The 18,004-nt window shown below is 47.6% G+C and overlaps 8 protein-coding genes across 8 annotated transcripts; 3 read left to right on the forward strand and 5 right to left on the reverse strand.

Annotated features, from left to right (window-relative positions):
* The first annotated feature begins 89 nt into the window (after window positions 1-89).
* On the forward strand, window positions 90-2,644 carry SPPG_06879 (AP-1 complex subunit mu-1). Its single transcript, XM_016755072.1, has 11 exons — window positions 90-265; window positions 340-502; window positions 619-686; window positions 769-899; window positions 962-1,236; window positions 1,307-1,452; window positions 1,545-1,616; window positions 1,682-1,771; window positions 1,834-1,957; window positions 2,016-2,162; window positions 2,236-2,644. The coding sequence occupies exons 1-11, from the start codon at window positions 224-226 to the stop codon at window positions 2,289-2,291; spliced, it is 1,314 nt and encodes a 437-aa protein (XP_016605928.1). The 5' UTR covers window positions 90-223; the 3' UTR covers window positions 2,292-2,644.
* Window positions 2,089-3,694, reverse strand: SPPG_06880 (uncharacterized protein). Its single transcript, XM_016755073.1, has 4 exons — window positions 3,494-3,694; window positions 3,170-3,437; window positions 2,628-3,107; window positions 2,089-2,559 (listed from the first exon to the last, which is right to left on the reverse strand). The coding sequence occupies exons 1-4, from the start codon at window positions 3,614-3,616 to the stop codon at window positions 2,426-2,428; spliced, it is 1,005 nt and encodes a 334-aa protein (XP_016605929.1). The 5' UTR covers window positions 3,617-3,694; the 3' UTR covers window positions 2,089-2,425.
* On the forward strand, window positions 3,383-5,145 carry SPPG_06881 (uncharacterized protein). Its single transcript, XM_016755074.1, has one exon. It carries the CDS (start codon window positions 3,718-3,720, stop codon window positions 4,351-4,353), a length of 636 nt encoding a protein of 211 aa, XP_016605930.1. The 5' UTR covers window positions 3,383-3,717; the 3' UTR covers window positions 4,354-5,145.
* Window positions 4,653-7,015, reverse strand: SPPG_06882 (uncharacterized protein). Its single transcript, XM_016755075.1, has 8 exons — window positions 6,765-7,015; window positions 6,375-6,687; window positions 5,410-6,297; window positions 5,296-5,346; window positions 5,143-5,219; window positions 5,035-5,059; window positions 4,859-4,963; window positions 4,653-4,799 (listed from the first exon to the last, which is right to left on the reverse strand). The coding sequence occupies exons 1-6, from the start codon at window positions 6,906-6,908 to the stop codon at window positions 5,036-5,038; spliced, it is 1,497 nt and encodes a 498-aa protein (XP_016605931.1). The 5' UTR covers window positions 6,909-7,015; the 3' UTR covers window positions 4,653-4,799; window positions 4,859-4,963; window position 5,035.
* A 373-nt stretch (window positions 7,016-7,388) lies between these two features.
* Window positions 7,389-12,130, reverse strand: SPPG_06883 (methionine synthase). Its single transcript, XM_016755076.1, has 10 exons — window positions 11,968-12,130; window positions 11,530-11,894; window positions 10,015-11,457; window positions 9,648-9,953; window positions 9,468-9,580; window positions 9,055-9,406; window positions 8,673-8,990; window positions 8,476-8,605; window positions 7,808-8,418; window positions 7,389-7,741 (listed from the first exon to the last, which is right to left on the reverse strand). Exons 2-10 carry the CDS (start codon window positions 11,890-11,892, stop codon window positions 7,565-7,567), a joined length of 3,813 nt encoding a protein of 1,270 aa, XP_016605932.1. The 5' UTR covers window positions 11,893-11,894; window positions 11,968-12,130; the 3' UTR covers window positions 7,389-7,564.
* Window positions 12,131-12,644: 514 nt separating this feature from the next.
* On the reverse strand, window positions 12,645-13,279 carry SPPG_06884 (small nuclear ribonucleoprotein F; the record flags this gene model as incomplete). Its single annotated transcript, XM_016755077.1, has 4 exons — window positions 12,645-12,692; window positions 12,773-12,791; window positions 12,855-12,919; window positions 13,010-13,279. The coding sequence occupies 4 exons, from the start codon at window positions 13,277-13,279 to the stop codon at window positions 12,645-12,647; spliced, it is 402 nt and encodes a 133-aa protein (XP_016605933.1).
* A 165-nt stretch (window positions 13,280-13,444) lies between these two features.
* Window positions 13,445-16,138, forward strand: SPPG_06885 (uncharacterized protein). Its single transcript, XM_016755078.1, has 7 exons — window positions 13,445-13,546; window positions 13,622-13,718; window positions 13,793-14,184; window positions 14,257-14,415; window positions 14,475-14,718; window positions 14,777-15,727; window positions 15,796-16,138. The coding sequence occupies exons 1-7, from the start codon at window positions 13,532-13,534 to the stop codon at window positions 16,047-16,049; spliced, it is 2,112 nt and encodes a 703-aa protein (XP_016605934.1). The 5' UTR covers window positions 13,445-13,531; the 3' UTR covers window positions 16,050-16,138.
* Window positions 16,085-17,698, reverse strand: SPPG_06886 (uncharacterized protein). Its single transcript, XM_016755079.1, has 4 exons — window positions 17,230-17,698; window positions 16,568-17,166; window positions 16,475-16,493; window positions 16,085-16,407 (listed from the first exon to the last, which is right to left on the reverse strand). The coding sequence occupies exons 1-4, from the start codon at window positions 17,597-17,599 to the stop codon at window positions 16,181-16,183; spliced, it is 1,215 nt and encodes a 404-aa protein (XP_016605935.1). The 5' UTR covers window positions 17,600-17,698; the 3' UTR covers window positions 16,085-16,180.
* Window positions 17,699-18,004: the final 306 nt, after the last annotated feature.

Consider the following 18,004-nt stretch of genomic DNA (forward strand, 5'->3'; position numbering starts at 1 on the left):
TTGCAAAAAGAATGAACATATCTTGAATTCACGTGATGATTGACTGTACCGAATCGCTGGGTCGACCAGACCCGCGCAAGCAACGGCTTCGTCGACCTTGCAATACCTTCAACATCTTGAATGAGAGCTTGTGACGCGGGCATTTTGCGCATCGAATTTCTTTACGCGGTCCCATACACCTCTACTATCTTATAGCGAGGCGATCCTCTAGAAGCGTGAAAACATGGTCGCCAGCGCCCTTTTCATTTTGGACCTCAAGGGCAAGGTGACAACGCCATCTTGACCACCGTTAACATGAAAATGAGTGCAAGCTCCTGACCTTCGCATGTCCACCTTAAGGTCCTTATTTCTCGAAACTATCGCGGAGATATTCCCATGTCTGCTGTAGAGAAGTTTATGCCTCTCATATTGGAGGCGGAGGAAGAGGAGCAGACTCCGACACCGATAATGTCGACCGAAGATGGCATTCACTTTCTCTATGTGAAGCATAACAACCTTTATTGTATCCTTTGAAAGCGATGGATGGTTTCTTGCACGAGGGAGCATGTAGCCTCTACTATCTTGTGTCATTTGTTGTTGTGGATATCTTTTTGTGTCCTTAACTCTGACTACTGACAGTATTGGCAATGACCAGGAAGAATTCAAATGCAGCGACAATATTATTGTTCCTTCATAAGCTGATAGAGGTAGCGTTGGACTACTGGGAAGGGGCGCCAGAATGATGGACTGGATCGGAAACTTCAATGACACATTCCGTATCTGCGTCAGGTCTTTACAGAATATTTCAAGGAGCTGGAGGAAGAATCTATCCGGGATAATTTTGTGATTATTTACGAGTTACTTGATGAAATGATGGATTTCGGATACCCACAAACCACAGAACCCAAGATTCTACAAGAGTACGTAAAGTGAAACGGGAAATCGATCGCCGCATTCCAGCATTGACACATTTTCTACTTAGATACATCACACAAGAATCCTATAAACTTGAAAGCCAACCCCGTCCTCCCATGGCTGTCACCAATGCGGTGTCATGGCGTCCCGAAGGAATAAAGTACAGAAAGAACGAGGTGTTCCTGGATGTGGTCGAATCGGTAAATTTGCTGGTAAACGCAAATGGAAATGTATTGCGGAGTGAGATTTTGGGAGCGATCAAAATGAAATGTTATCTGAGTGGGATGCCTGATGTACGTTTGGGACTAAATGATAAGGTACTCTTCGAGAGTACTGGGAGAAGTAAGTAGACTTTTAAAGGGAGTTGACTGGTCGGCCTTGTGCTGACTTTTGGCTGCTCCTTCATATACAGCCCCGGGAAAGGGAAAGGCGGTCGAAATGGAGGATGTGAAGTTCCACCAATGCGTTCGGTTGGCGCGGTTCGAGAGTGACCGGACGATTTCCTTCATTCCACCAGACGGCGAGTTTGAGCTGATGTCATACCGCCTGAATACCCAGGTTAGCGGCTAGCGGCTAACCGCAGGGCGGTGATTATCTGCCTGCTCCCACAGCATGCACTGAAATTCTGCTCCTTTGTTTCATGGTCACAGGTGAAACCACTTATTTGGTGCGAAGCAGTTATAGAATCTCACAGTGGGTCTAGGGTTGAGTACATGATAAAGGTGGGTTTGGTCTTTGTTTCTGGAAGGACTCGCTGCGGTCTAATAATTTTCCTTCCCACGAGTAGGCCAAAGCTCAATTCAAGCGAAGATCATCAGCAAACAACGTTGAAATCATTGTTCCCGTGCCCGAGGATGCTGACACTCCAAAGTTTAAGGTGCAGACGTCAGCAGAAAGCCACCTAGTTTGTTCTCTATACTGACTGTGGCGCGGCTGTAGAGCACCGTCGGATCGGTGTCTTACGCACCTGAGAAGAATGCAGCTGTATGGAAGATCAAACAGTTCCCTGGTGGCAAAGAGTTCATGATGCGGGCACACTTTGGCCTACCCAGTGTTAAAAGCGGTATGTTGTCGGGAGTTGATTAGATAAATTTAAATATTGCCTGCTGATTGCACTTTAGAGGACCCCGATAAGCGACCGCCGATTTCTGTCAAGTTTGAGATTCCGTATTTCACTGTCTCTGGTATTCAAGTGCGGTATCTCAAGGTTGTGGATAAGAGTGGCTACCAAGCGTTCCCTTGGGTACGATATATTACGCAGAATGGAGGTATGGAATCAAAACTGGCGAATATGGTATAATGTCTGTACAGCATGGAGATGTGACGCAATTCGTCTTCCAGATTATTTCATGCGACTCCCAGAACCCGTCAAGACATCAAAGCTCGGTGCAATCTAGATTGACGGTAACTGGACTTTCAATCAAATGTCTCCCATTTCACTGCACTGGCAGTCGCCTAAGGTTCCGTTGGAACCTATACAGAGACATATGTCTCCGTTCTTCTATGTTATCCCCATCTAAGGGCAGCGTCTCTAGTTTGCTTTTTTGAGGCGTTTGCCTTCATTTACGGCTTTAGCATCAGCGCCCATTCTCCATATGGGCATGGCGATCCAAGCGATACAAGAGTATAGTCCGTCCATGAACGCGTTATTTGCTGGTGGTGCACCTAGTCCAATGGAAAAAATCTTTAGGGATGAATTTGCGGCAGTAAAACGAACGTCCATTTTAACCGACCCTTTGTCATAGTCCTGATTAAATCGCCCGTAAAATCAGAGCTAATGCTGTAATGCTCCTTCTCTACCCCTCGCACCAAAATTGCAGCAGCCTTTGCGGGAGTCACACCTTCATCTGCCCCTTCTATATCTTTTGTAAGCTGCGGCTTCGTCTTATTTTCCTCTTCCAATCCCGGGGAGTAAATGGTTCCAGGGAAGTAGATATGAACCTTGATGCCATACATTAATAGCTCCATTCTGAGAGCTTCAGCTAATCCCCTGACAGCAAACTTGGCACCGCAATATGCTGCGTAACCTGGTAGACCCATCAATCCACACACGGAAGACACGAACACAAGCCGGCAGGATGCAGGGGATGAGTGGGTGAGAAACGACTGTACGGCGGCATGAGCAGTGTACGCGGCTGTAAAGTAGTCTGTTTGCATTTCCTTTTCGAGATCAGCGGGTGAGGCTGATGCGAAGAAACCAGGACGTGCCGAGCCTTGTGGGTTCAAGTCAGGGTGAGCAGGGTCTACAAGCGCTGTGATGAAATATTGCACATACCAGCACACATGAAAACATAATCCACCTTCTTCTTCATTTCCTGTTCAGCTCTTTTCATTGCGTCAGCCGCTAGGTCCGGCACACATAAATCGGCACTTTCGTAGCGAATTATCTGCTCCTCATTCGACTTGCACGCGGAGATCTCCAGTTGTGCTGCTTTCAGCTTATCCACAGATCGAGCTACTATCGTGACGTGCGCCCCTCGTTCGGCAAGTAGCTTTGCGAGGGCAAGCCCTGTGCCTTGTGAACCGCCTGTAATGTAGACATGCTGGGTGTTTGTAGTCAGTGGTGTGCAGAAGGTAGCAAGAACGCAGGAGGTAATACCTTGTCTTTCGGTTCGAATGAGTTCTTATCCTTCTTCCGAAAGACCATGGTTGCAAAGGCCAAGAGGAAAACTATGCTACTTGCAACGACAATGGAGTGAAGACCTCCAATCATTACCGACATGCCCTGCTGGAGAAACGCTGCGGCTTTTGCGCGATGGCCTTTGGATGATATGGTAATTGCTTAGCCGCTCGATCGTTTTGTTTCCCAAACCCTCCACCGTAATGCCCGACAAAGACAGCCGAAGGCAGTCAACCAAGATTCCCAAGAATTGGCCACAGAATATCCGCTACCTATCACAGAATGAGTGGTCCCGAGAGGTCCCCTCTGACATTCTTTCGTACTATCTCCCCCGATGCTCATGGAACAAACTGAAATGTTCTTCCTCTAGCCGTTCACCAATAACAAGTACCAAATTTCCTATGAAGTCAGGCCTCAATCCTCCAGGACCCTCCCGCGTTGTGCGAATTGTCCGCATATCATCACCCACCCATCCCGCCAATGGCCAACTTGGCCTCGTCGCCGCTGCCAATCTCTCACCTCGCTCACACATTCTCGACTATGTAGGCTGTGTACATACCGCTTCCACAGCCTCAACAAGCAGCGATTATATTCTCTCTCTCGATCGTATCACGCAATTGTCCGTAGATGCCGAGCTTGCTGGCAACGAAGGACGTTGTATCAACGATTTTCGTGGAGTTGCTGAGAAGCCCAACGTGGAGTTTGAGACCTACCGTTGCGAAAAGACGGGGGAAGTCCGGGTGGGCGTTTGGGTACTGACCAAAAAGATTGCGAAGGGTGAAGAGCTCCTCGTGACGTATGGAAAAGGGTTTTGGAAGGAGAGGAGATTGATCGCTTGATATGCCGCGATTATCGCAGGTCAACAGGGATTGTGGTGCACCACCTATCCTACTCTGGCGTCCTCGATCAGTGCATTACGAGGCATTCAAGACGGACTGTGTGCCGGTGTCGTGAGAGATATATACAAAACGCAGCTGGAGGTACTATTACTACAGTACCTCTCGGAACGACTACACTTTCATTATCTACCCACAAGTCTTTGTCTATGGCCGCTACTGTTAGTTCTACTCTTCCAGCACTGAATAACTTCACATCTTTTTGCTGCCCCGCCTGTTCCAGGAGCACTCCACAAACAGCCATGATCATATCCCCGTGATACTGCCTTTCGTCGCTCCTGTACAGCAAGTTTACCCAGCTGCTCATTTATGCGAGTCCGTGCGTTCACCGCAGCGTTATGAGCATGAAGCTGTGTACTTTGTTCCCGGAGCTGAATATTGTGAACGTACTAGTTGGGTTCCGGTCTTAGCGAGGTGGTATCCGGTGAACCGAGTTTGTTTATATTACCTTCATTAGCGATCCTATTGCGATACTAGCATGAGATCGTGCAAAGTCCCGCTCTCGCAGAGTCCAGTAAGATTTCATCGGTAGAGGGGCTTGTGGTGTCGACGGCTGGACGAGTACGTATCTGATGTTAGAATGAAATAAAATAGGTAGATGTGTAGCAGCAAAGAGGGCCTTGCCTTAGTTGGTCTCACAGATGCGCTCCTAACTGGAGTCGGCTAACAGAGAACCGAAATAGTGCGACGGTCAGCAAATTGAGCCCTTCACAACATAACATGTATGCTCACCCCAATTTCCTTTGCTGTAACCGGTCTTGAAAAATCAGGTCTGACACTGCTTGGTATGGATGAAGGTTCTCCCATGACTGTATGTGATGGTAGAAATGATAGTGAAATGGGTCAATACAAAAGTGAATCAGATTGAGACGAAACATGGCATACAGAAATATCCCGGTGTAAAGTCTTCGGGTGGTTGGGGAGTTGGCGGATGCTCTAACACCAGAAATTACTTCAATTACATTAGCAAAAGTTAAAGACTCGTGCAGGTCCAATCACCTTCTGGGACAGATATAACTGGTGCGGGTTCTTGTTCTGGCTCCGGTGCTGGGAGAGGAGGTGTGGGTTCTCGGGTAGGCATCTCATCAACCGTTGAAGATTCTGATTGTGGAATAGGTGTCGTCTCCGCTACCTCCACTGTTTGCTCAATTTCTTGAATGATCATCTCTGGTTCCTGCTCAGGTTCTGGATCTAGTGGAGGTTCTGGAGCTATTGACAGAGGAGGAAGGGGTGAGGGTTCCCTTTCATCCATCACTACATCATCGGTAGTTACATCGGGTTTGCTGCTTTCCAGTTGGGCAGGAATCTCGTTGAACTCCATTGACTGAATATCCTTTTTCCTTGCTCTTCTCGACAATGCCCGCGCTGATCCATCTCGAGGTGCAGAGCCAACACGACCTCCCGTCCTTTCGCCTTGTTCACTTCCGTTCACCCTTGCCGTATCATTGTCCAGAGCAACAAATCTCACCCTGCTTTCCTTTTGTAATACGCGCATGAAGGTTGTCGCTTCTTGTAGATCAAACTGCATGTCTCGATCGGCTTTGAAAAAAAAGCTCCCACTATCGGTGACATTATCATCGGAAACCAGATTTGCGTACGAAGCGGCGAATGTATTGGAACCAACATCCGGATCATTATTAAAAAAAAAGACGCTTTGCGTACGGGGCTGGACTTGTTGGTTTCCTAGCATATGCGATTGTGGGGACGTAATCGAGCGGCGAGGAGATGGCGACGGTGATGTTGCGACTAAAGGGGGAGTACCTCCCACTATAGTCATATCCACTTGAGAGGTGTCCATCCCCCGCGCAGAGGTCGGTCGTGATGTTCCTTTGCCATATCCTACTACCGATGAGCGTACCGAACTATTGGGTATTTTGGCACTTTTCGCTGTTGTGAAGGAAGAAGCCAAATGTATTCTTCAGTTGTGGTCAATTGCCGTAATTCAATCGCAGGGATTCACCTACCCCGTTCTCCCGCACTCGCCGCCCTCCGTGCACTTTCCATTGGCAGATCCGTCCTCCCTGTTCTGCTCACATTCCCAAGTTCCGTTCCGGTCCCCACATCTTTGTCAGACCACCACGCTTTTTTCCACCCTTCGCCATCATCCACGATCCCTCGCTTCACAGCATTCCCAAACGATCCTTCTGATTTCACGCGAGATATACCGGCGCTGCTTTGGCTCACTGATGCATCAGAGTCGATTGGGGGTAAGACTGGAACATTGTTGCTAGTTTTGAATCTTAGAAGGTCTGCATGTAGGATGGGGAGGTACGATTGCTTTTGACGGGATATGAGAGATAATCCCGTCAGAATGAGAATTGATGTTGGACTAATGATTACGGGAATCACTATACCATTGGGCTGCCCTCTTCATGTTTTCCACTTCCTGGCGGGCTTTTATAATGCTCATGTTTTCGTCCGCTTCCATGTCTTGATCTTCTTTGTATGATATCACTTCGCTGCTGGCCAGCACTAGATTTTCGACTGGTTGATTGCATCCTTCACCAAGTGCTGGGAGTATGGATATCAAGGGAATGATGGGTATACCGGGCAGATTTGACAGTTTGTTGTGTTGTGTACTTCTGTTAATTTCTTGCGGATCGGAGATTACAACCCTCCTCAAGGGTCTGTCGGAGGATATTTCCCCAGGCCTTTATATGTCCGATTCGCGGGACATCCTAACCCAAAGTACCTGATGAAAATGAATCTCAGCTAATAGGTTCACTTGTAGACTTGGCTCGGCCACCAACATATAGATATTGGGAGCAGTTACTGCATGTCTTTACCAATAACGTCTAACGGTAGCAACGCGCCCAGATTTTTAGCAACCATCAACAGAGTTTATTTTTAAAACGATGACAAAATACTGTCTCTCTTGTAGGAAGATGAAGAATTGGACGCTTCAGGCATGTCGTCGAACGAGTAATGGTTAGCAGGCGTTGTAGATCCCAGAATGGGAGGCAATCATTGGACGACATTATCACAATGTAAAAATCTTATATCATTCCGTCCAAAAAAAAGAGAACGATATCACGTTGGATTAATATACATGCGTCAAGCTGCAATCTATATTACAACAGCCAAAAGCCCCGTCTACCTGCTCTACCAGTCCCTATCTGACTCCTATAACACCTCTGCTCCTTAATTCCCTGTTTTATTCGATATCGTAACACAGGTTAGACGACAACCATCGCTCAACTACATCAACCTTCATGCTCTTCCGCCCCGCATAATCCTCAATCTGGTCCTTGTTAATTTTGCCTACAGCAAAATATGTGGAATCCTTGTGCCCAAAGTAGACACCAGAGACGGACGCCGCGGGTGTCATCGCCTATAAAACGTGCGTGAGCGCCAACTCTGATGTCAGTCAACATCAATGCGGTTGAAGCAGCCTTACCAAAGACTCGGTCAACCCAATTCCAGTTTCCTTCTCAATGCCCATCAACTTCCACATAGTCTCTTTCTCGGTGTGATCCGGTTGGCTTGGATAACCAGGAGCTGGCCGAATACCTTGGTACTTGACTTGCAGCATCTCCTCAGGCGTCAGCTCTTCGTTTGGAACGTATCCCCAATAGTTCTTTCGCACATCCTCATGCACAAGTTCTGCCAAAGCTTCCGTCAGTCGATCTGCCAAAGCTTTCAGCATGATGATACTGTAATCGTCATGCTGTTTCTCAAATTCGACACATTTTTCGTCCACGCCAAATCCGCAAGACACTGCAAAGGCTCCCACGTGGTCGAGTAGACCCGTGTCTTTTGGAGCGACAAAGTCAGCAAGCGAATAATAAGGCTCATCAGATTCCGAGTCTTTTTCGGCTTGCTGCCGGAGCCCATAGAACTTAGCAACGGGTTCTTCTCGGTTGTTTTCGTCCGCATACAGCTCAATATCTTCCCCCACAGCATTCGCGGGCCAGAATCCGATAATAGCGGTTGCCTTGAGAATCTTCTCGTTGATGATGGTCTCTAGCATGTCCTTCGCATCTTCGTAGAGCTTCTTCGCTTCCTCACCTAATGCGAAAAGATGATAAGTGGATGTTAAATCAGCACAGACAGTCTGAAACGAACCAACGGTATCGTCATTGAAGATTTTGGGAAACCCTCGGTTAGGGTACTTTCCCCTGAGCTGCCACGTCTGGAAAAAGGGATTCCAGTCGATATATGCTACCAATTTGCGAAGGTCGTAGTCATTCAGCGTCTAGCAATATAAGATCTGTTACAACAATATCCATAGGCGCTGTACAGCAGATGAGATCCATGTATACCTTGGTACCATAGAACTTCGGCTTGCAAGGAATAGTTTCCGCCTTCCAATCGATTTGCGCCTTCTTGGCAATAGCATCGTTCAACGTCAAGTAACGACGGTCTCTCAGAGAATCATAATGCTCCGCCCGAAGGTCTTCGTACTCATCGACGATGTCCTCTACAAAATCTTCTCGGGCATTATCATCGAGAAGGGAGGAGACGACGACGACGGATTTTGACGCATCCAACACATGGACAGCCGGGTTCGAGTAGCGTGGTGCGATTTTCACAGCAGTGTGCATCTTTGAGGTTGTTGCGCCACCAATAAGTAGGGGAATCTACAGAAAATTAGAAGTCAGTTTCTGACTTCTAGTCCATCCATCTCAGGAAACGTAATAATACCTTCAAGCCCTTGCGTTCCATTTCCCGTGCAACATATACCATTTCATCCAAACTCGGGGTGATCAAGCCGGAAAGACCGATGACATCAGCCTTCTCTTTGGCCGCCGCCTCCAAAATTTTCTCACAGGGTGTCATGACTCCCAAGTCGATGATCTTGTAATTGTTGCATCCCAGCACAACACCCACAATGTTCTTTCCAATGTCGTGTACGTCTCCTTTCACCGTTGCGAGCACAACGGTTCCATTATAGGCCGCGTTCGGGTCTTCGGCATCAATGCCAGAGGCAGCAAGGTTGGCTAACCGTTCCTCCTCCATGAATGGAATCAAATGTGCTACGGCACTCTTCATAACACTGCAAAACATGGTGTTAAGCATCATAACTTCATAGCAAAAGCATCAAGCACGTAGCTAACCGAGCACTCTTGATGACCTGGGGTAAGAACATCTTTCCAGCGCCGAAGAGCTCTCCAACCACCGACATGCCGGCCATTAGAGGGCCCTCGATGACGTTCAGTGGCCGAGGATACTAAGACACCTTCGGTTAGAAATCGACATGGTCATTTCAAATAAAATTTCTTGGAATTGGAACATACCTTCACTTTGTCCAATCTAGCCTCCTCGGTGTCTTCCACGATGAATTTTGTTATGCCTTTGACGAGCGCGTACTTGAGCCTCCCCTCCACATTTTCATTACGCCAAGCCTCTGTCTGTTCGCCGCCTTTTACCGCATCCTTGCCATGGGTTTCAGCGTACGCTAGAAGTTTTTCTGTCACTTCGGGGTCGCGGTTCCAGATGGCATTCTCGCAAATCTCCAGCAAATCCTTCGGAATGTCATCATAAATCGTTAAGAAACCAGCATTCACAATACCCATGTCCATCCCTGCTTTGATCGCATGGTACTGGGAAAGAGAAACTTTAGCGACATGGTTAATGCAGACATTTCCTTTCTCGCCTGCGTACCAAAAACACACTATGCATAGCTTGACGAAGGACTTCTTTGCCACGGAAGGAGAAGGAAAGATTGGATACACCACCGCTGATCTTAGCACCGGGAAGCTCGGCTTTAATAATTCGACATACGTTAATAAACTCTACGGCATAGTTGTTGTGCTCTTCGAGGCCCGTTGCAATGGTCAAGATGTTTGGGTCAAAGATGATCTCGCAACCCTTGAACCCAACTACCTCCGTTAAGATTTTATATGATCGCGCGCATATGTCGTACTTTCGCTGCGTGTCCACGGCTTGTCCTTCTTCATCGAAAGCCATCACTACGACTGCGGCACCGAATCGCTTCACAATCTTGGCTTTCTTGATGAAATCTGCTTCACCCTCCTTCAAGCTGATAGAGTTGACTATACATTTCCCCTGTGCGCACTTCAAACCAGCCAAAACCACTTCAAAGTTGGAAGAGTCCACCATGAGAGGAACTTTGGCGATGTCAGGTTCGGAAGCAATATAATTCAAAAACTTCGTCATCGCAGCCTTGCCATCCAGTAAACCCTCGTCCATGTTAACATCGATGACCTGTGCACCACTCTCCACTTGGGCACGTCCAATGGCCAACGCCTCCTCATACGCGCCGTTGAGGATTTTTTTCGCAAAAATCCGGGAACCGGATACATTACACCGTTCTCCAATGTTTACGAATCCAGTGGCTTTATTAATCTTCAGCGTCTCCAGCCCGGAAACAATGAGCGTATCTGGATCCATGACCGGCGGGACACGAGGTTTGTAGCCCTTACACATGTCAGCAATCGCTTTTATGTGCGCCGGGGTCGTACCGCAACATCCTCCGACAATGTTCAACAGCCCGAGCTCTGCGAAAGGTCGGACCTGTTCAGCCATGTCTTCTGGCGATTGGTCATATTCACCGAATGTATTTGGCAATCCTGCATTCGGGTAGCATATAATGAAAGTCGGATTGTTCTTTGAGATGTTCTGCAGAAATGGCAGCATTTGGTCGGCACCCAAAGCACAGTTTAATCCAATCGCAAGAGGGTTGCAGTGGCTGACAGACGCGATAAAAGCCTCTCCGGTTTGACCTGACAATGTTCGCCCGGACTGGTCAACAATGGTACCAGAGATCAAAACAGGACATCGGTCATAACCCTCCTCATCAAAAATCAAATCGATGGCATACAGAGCGGCTTTAGCGTTGAGAGTGTCGAAGATGGTTTCCACTAGAAGACAATCGCTTCCACCGTCTAGGAGACCCCGGACCTGTTCTGCATAGGCGGTCACCATAGCGTCAAAGTTCGTTGCACGATAGGAAGGATTTTCAACCGAAGGAGAGATTGATAAAGTCTGATTAGTAGGTCCAATAGCCCCAGCAACGAAACGGGGTTTTGATGGGTCTCGCTTCGTGTACTCTTCGCACGCCTTCTTTGCCAGTTCGGCCGAAACCTAACAATGCCACAATCGAATTAACATCTTCTATCAAGCAAGGAGTATGCTGCTTCCGCAAATATACGTTACCTTGTTCAGCTCGTATGCCAAGTCTTGCATGAGATAATCGGCTTGGGCGATTGTCGTTGAAGAGAACGTGTTTGTTTCAATTAGATCAGACCCAGATTCTAGATATTGACAGTGGATGTCGTAAATCGCTTTCGGCTGCGTAAGAGACAGCATATCGTTGTTTCCTTTCAAGAAGTCCTTGGGGTGGTCCTTGAACCGATCTCCTCTGAAATCTTCCTCAGTGAATTTGTAGCGCTGGATCATAGTGCCCATGGCACCATCGATAAACATGATGCGCTCCTTCAGACACTTTTGAAGGTACTTTTCAACCTCAGCACCATGGCCGGGTACTTTTCCCGTTGGGTAAGGCGCACCGGCAGCCATTACTGTTGAGACAATGCAATACGGTGAGACATGCTAGCTAAACATTTGCAGGTTTAACAAGCCCAGTGCACTTACCAGACTCGACAAAGTCAGGGAAAGGAATGGGTTGCCGTAAGAGGAAGTGGGCCTGTAGTGCTAATACCTGTAGCAAGGCGAAAACACTGAAATTGCAGCAAATTCCGAGCTGGCGAGGGCGAGCGGCCTTGTTCCCTTTGCCTTGATGGGCGAGTGTGGGGGGCTTAGGCAGGTGCGCTGATCGGCGTGCCGCGTGCCGGGAGATGGGCGATTTTATGAGCGTTTTAAACCGTCAGCGATATGTTTGAAAGTTTCTGTTTTTAAAGCAGGATACAAGTCTATGCTAAGAACAAGTGATAAATAAGAATCGCTGGGACAATGATTGGAGAATTCATGTTTCCATCTTCAAGCTGAACTGTTTACTTTCCACAGGTATCACACAATCCACTCATATTGGACGTCCACAGGTAGTACGAGGCACTCTTACTCCCAAACGTACACTGTGGACTCGGAGTCTATCACGTCCATAAAAAACAAAAAGAACCGGACAGGCACTGCATGCAACAGTGTAGCACAGAACGAGCGATGGTGCCCAGAGTTCAATAAGCAGCATAAAAGCACATTCACTTAGTGTATAATACAAAGCAACTTTTTCTACAGGCGAATCGTGACTATACGGAAGCGCAATCCTCTTTCCTATATATCATCGTGAATTGAAAACCAACCCGGCATGACACTCATTCTTGCATGTCATCTGAACCTTCTTCCTCGTCCAATCGTCGCACCTGTATCATAATAAAGAGTATATCGTTGAGTTTTTGCTCTTACAGCCTTGTTAAATCATCAACCAAGCATGAAAACATACATAAAGGATGTTGTTACACCTTTTTAAGATGAAATTAAATGTCAGAATTCCTGAAAACGCAATATTCAATTATGAAGCATACCGAATCAGCACTTCTCCCAAAACTCCTGTTGACGCTCCATCAATATATTCCTCTGTGTTCGCCAACTATATTCGGAGGTGGTGATTAATAACAAGCCTGTGTAGAAACCGCCGATTCCCATTATAGAGATCGGCGTAGGAACAGGTTCAAATTACCTGCATGTTCATGTACGAATCTACTGACACCAGGTAGCCTTTGTATTCTTGACCCCACTTCAGTCTGATCATCACAGGCTTTCCGGTCAATTCGTTTAGGAAAGGCTTTGGGTTTACGGGGACAAACTGTGTGAAGATGGGACAAAAGAGGTCAACTAAACTGATTCGATACAAATTCGAATCGGATGCCAAAGATGAACAGCTGCTCTCCTCGGATTCTGACAGGTCGCCCTTGTACTTTGAGCCCATTTCTTTGATACTTACAGACATGTTGTGGAGTAGGTTGGTTTGGGGTTAAAGGAGGTGACGGAGAGATCAAGTACACCCACCCTACAATGGAGCGCATCCCAAGATCCAACATTGCTTGTTGCCATGGTAATTCACCAGAGACAGCCCAAGAGCGAAGGCTATTGTGTTAGTGTCCACAGAACGCCTTTGTGGAGTTCCGCCGTCTTTAAAGCGCTGTACAATCATCTTTGAGTTTTACCATTTGCCGTTGACCTAAGCCGCTGTGAGCTCAAAATGGCAGAGTTCCTGGTATGTTCATGTGCTTAAGTAGAAGCGCCTTTTATTGCGTGAACAATGAGTGTTAATGTCTATCATACAAAACAGGGCATGGACGTTCGCCTCTACCTCAACAATGGTCTCCTTGTGGATGGTCGGGTGGCGAACATTGACCAGCGGACGCAGCTGCTCACTCTCTTAGATGGTGGGTAACCGAAAACGCGTTTGCGTCTGGGAAACGTATTGCACTATTCTCCGCTAACACGGCATATTTCTCAGCGAGTACGGTTATCAATGGGGTTCAACAGAGATTTCCATCCTATCCAGTTCCAGGACAGGACATCAAAGATCTGCAGATATTACCCCTTTCGGCGCCGCCTCCTCCGGAGCCTCCTCTTCCAACACCACCTCAACCACACCATCATTATTCTCCCACTCCCAACGCCGTACATCCTTATCCGCCACAAATCCAGCATTCTCTCTCAAATCAAAGCTCCACCATAGAGCCGCCTCGTGCAGGACAGCTCCCTCAACCGCCTCAAAGTCTCCTCCATCCACAACACCCTTCATATCAACATGTGCAGCAAGTAGAACTGCCAAAAAGACCCGAAGTCCAGCCACCCGCTACCAGGGCCTTTCCTTCCAATTTTATTGATCCAGCCATTGTCTCGGTGCGCAGACATTTCAGTTTTCTTAGTTTCCATCTTTTTGTAACATGAACTCATGTTCTCTGATGGATTCAGTTGTCACAAGCCGCTCCTTCGCAACAAAATCTTACGAGAAAAGCTTCTCATGGAGTCTTAGATACGCCGCCTACGGTGCATAGAAGTCCCTCCCTACAGACACCACCTAGGATTGATAAGACTCCGTCTCAGGGTTCCTTGGATAGACGTTCTCAAGGGGTATGTATATGAATGGAAGCTTCTGTGTGTACGGCGGTCGGTAATGATTCATGTCCCAGCATGCGATAAACACCCACAAGCAAGCCCCATTCTCACCTCCAGCAGCAGCCATAACAGTCACCGAGAGCGAATTTGATGACGAGGAAGTGGATTTCTCGGATTTTACTGGGCTCAATATACAAGATTCCCCTGCTGCTAGGGTCAATGGACGTGCTAAGGGCACTGCGGCTCGCAAAGATGGGAACCGCGTGCGGACTTCCGGAAAGCAACAGGGGCGTCTCCGCCATGAGAGTCAGTCTCCAGGTACTGTCTTGCATCATCGTTAGTGGTTATCGCATATTGCTTACGCATATTTATTTAGGCACTCGCAGTCGCAAAGGTCGACGAGGGGAGACCTTTGCAGGAGATGTGTCAAATTTCTCGGACGACTTTGACTTCCAAGCCGGATTGTCGCAATTTGACAAACATCGGGTATTTGCAGAGATCCGACAAGCGGATTCCACTGCACCAGAAACGCTCCTGGTGAATTTGAATCGCACGCGTAATCAGGTGCCCGGCATGCAAAAATTGGGAATTCGTGACATGGTACTAGATTCCCTGGTGCCAAGCGGCGACGAAACTGGAAATGATGCGGAAGTTGAGAGTGATAATGACAGTGATGGATTGATGATACAGGGGGGTCTAACCGCTGAGATGGGCATTCTGAGAGATGCCGCGCTGGTGGGAAGGAGAAGACTGTGCAAAACCATCAGCGGAGTCATCGTGCCAAGCGTAACGCCAGCGGAGATGATTGAAATTGAGCGAATCGCTGCGTCTGAAACTGGACCTAGCGATGAACAGATGATCGAGAACGGCGGCCGCGGGGCGGCAATGATGGTGTTGCAGGCTTTGGGGGGTAACCGACGGATCAAACCTGGCAATCACAATGATGGTCCGGTCGTGGTTGTTCTCGTGGGGAATAACAAACTCGGTGCCTTTGGACTGTGTGCTGCACGACATCTCGCCAATCACGAGTGCAATGTCATCGTTTCCGCAGTCGGCAGTGATGCCGAACTTGTCAACGCCGTTGCTACCCAGCAGAAAATTTATTTGCCAACAGGGGGGAAGCTCACAAGAGGTGTTGTTGATCTACCCCACCCGTCATCACAGCCAGTCGACTTGATCATTGATGCCTTGTTTGGGAGCTATCAGACACTGCTGGATTTGAGCGAGCACGATAAGAGTCTTGTGTGCGATTTGATGAAGTGGGCGAACGACAATAAGGCAAATGTGCTCAGTCTGGATGTGGCGAGTGGCGTGAATGGTCTGACTGGTAAGTTGATGTTTGTCTTTGGATATCCCACCAGTTGCTCATATGTCTATTCCTTGTTGTGACCAAAGGCTTGCCAATGTCGCCAGCACATTATGTAAGACCGAAGTGGACATTAGCTCTTGGACTTCCTAAATCAGGCCATCTCCGTGCGTCGCGCGAGATAACAGGCGAATTATTCTTGGCAGATCTTGGAATTCCACGGGTGGTGTTTCAAAAGGTGAACAAGAGCGTTGCAGCTGGTCGCGTCAAGTACATCCCTCCATTTGGGGATAAATTTCTGGTTGGACTCGAGGTTGTCGATGGACCAACCAATGCGGTATAATGCTGTGGTAGAGGGAATTGTAACTCACATAATTTTGGCACCAATGACTTGGCTGTAATAACCTAACAGAGAAATCCCTCCATCGTTACTCTCATGTACATCTGTGGCATCCAAATATTCACCATGTGAGACTATATTAACCGCCCCATTCGTCCAGCCCACGATGTTCGTCCATCAACTTCCTTTCTCAACTTTTCGTACTTTTGTTCATCGAATCCTTTTCGTCGCATCAAGCGCCTTCGAAAAGTTGTACGTAGCCACGATGCAATATTGGAGTAATCTGGCTCGCGTCGCATGCTGACGTAGAGAACAGCAGAGAAAATCATTGTTGCTACCGTCACTAGATATGAAACGGGCTCTGGGAAAGAATATGTACGTTAAACGAAGTAACATGAAGGTTCCACTCAAATCAAATCAGCCCTTACCCATCAAATCCCAACCCAGCTTTTCAAAAAAGTGCAACAAAACGGTCGTTGGTGTGTCAGAAGGTAGCGTAAAACACCCAAAGACAAGCTTACCTGTTGTGTGAGGAAGACGATTGTTCCAAGTTGCCCGCACACATAGGTTAATCCTGCATACTTGAGGAAAGCGACTCTTTTATTGACTCCCTTTTCTATTGTCGACATCATCTCATCCAAACCCATCAACTCTGCTCTCATTTTTGTCAATCGGACTTCTGTTTCCTTCAATTGGCTTCTCATTTCCCTCTTATCTACCATGAGATGTATTCTTGGCCCAATCTGGATATGATAGCTCCCCTTCACGAATTCGTCGAGGGACATTTGGTCGGGTTGATCGACACATGAGCGGTCGCCCTTCACTGCTTGAGGTACACCAAGTTCGGGGTACTCTTCTCTCAAATGTGCGAGAACATCCGATATTGTTTCTGTTGGAGAAATGAAGAAGATGCAAGTTTCTTTCTTGGAAGGGGACAATGCAGGACTTGAACTTTGCAATGTGGATGGAGCCTGTGGATCGGTAGGTGCTACATCGATGTATTGGGAAGTTTTACTATGGCATTTCAGATTGCTGGAAATGGGTCGAGGAATGGATATGCGGAGCCAGTAAGCTCCGTTGTATTTATGATCGGGGTGGACGGATATGCTTCCCTGGATATCTACAATGGATGTGTGTGCGGTGAGCTTCTACTCGAAGGGCAAATAAATAGTGCTCACCATACCAGTCGTATCGGAACCTGGAATAGCCATGCCTGAAAAGTTACTGAAAGGGGGCCGATAGGGACATGTGCTAGGTGAGAGTGAAAGTGGGCAAAACGGTGCTGGCGATCGGCATTGTCTGGCTGCTTGAAAGCGGTGGGGTCGATGGGATGACAATGGTCTCATACATTGATGGAGTGGTTGTTGTAATAAGCGGACAGCAGGTGTTTTCAAAAGGACCTCAAGGCCAACAGAATGTAAGTTGAGAGGCGTATTTAGTACACCAATTCGTCGCGATGCACTAACGACATGCAACTGTGATGACAGGGTTAACCGGCGCAAGTCCCCAACGTGTCGCAATTGTCTGCCCCCTACGGGAATTAGGGAAACCATGCCAGATTCTAACAAACCAAAGTTGACTTGCGATCAAATCGCATACACGTCAAGAAAAGTGCTTTTCGGATACGCAAGTCCGACGACGCGTCAGCATATCATCGACAAGTCTTGACTTTACAAACAAGCAAAACGGCATTGCCCAGTTCATAAAATGCATAAGCTTTATTGCCTTAGGTGTATGGGGTCTATGTAACATCATTTGCATGATTGGTGTACTTCACTCTATGTATCACAATGTTTTTGGACCAGTCATCAGAGGATCCGTCAAGCGCCGAATTGTGTGCACTACGCTGTCGCTTGAAGCCAAGGAGTCGATGCAGTGAGTCTCACCAGCCCTCTCCCATTGTGGCCAACCTCATTTAAAAATTCAACAGCCTTTGAGAGACATGGACATGAAAGCGC

This window comes from Spizellomyces punctatus, assembly GCF_000182565.1.
Source record: "Spizellomyces punctatus DAOM BR117 chromosome Unknown supercont1.13, whole genome shotgun sequence".
NCBI lineage: Eukaryota > Fungi > Chytridiomycota > Chytridiomycetes > Spizellomycetales > Spizellomycetaceae > Spizellomyces > Spizellomyces punctatus.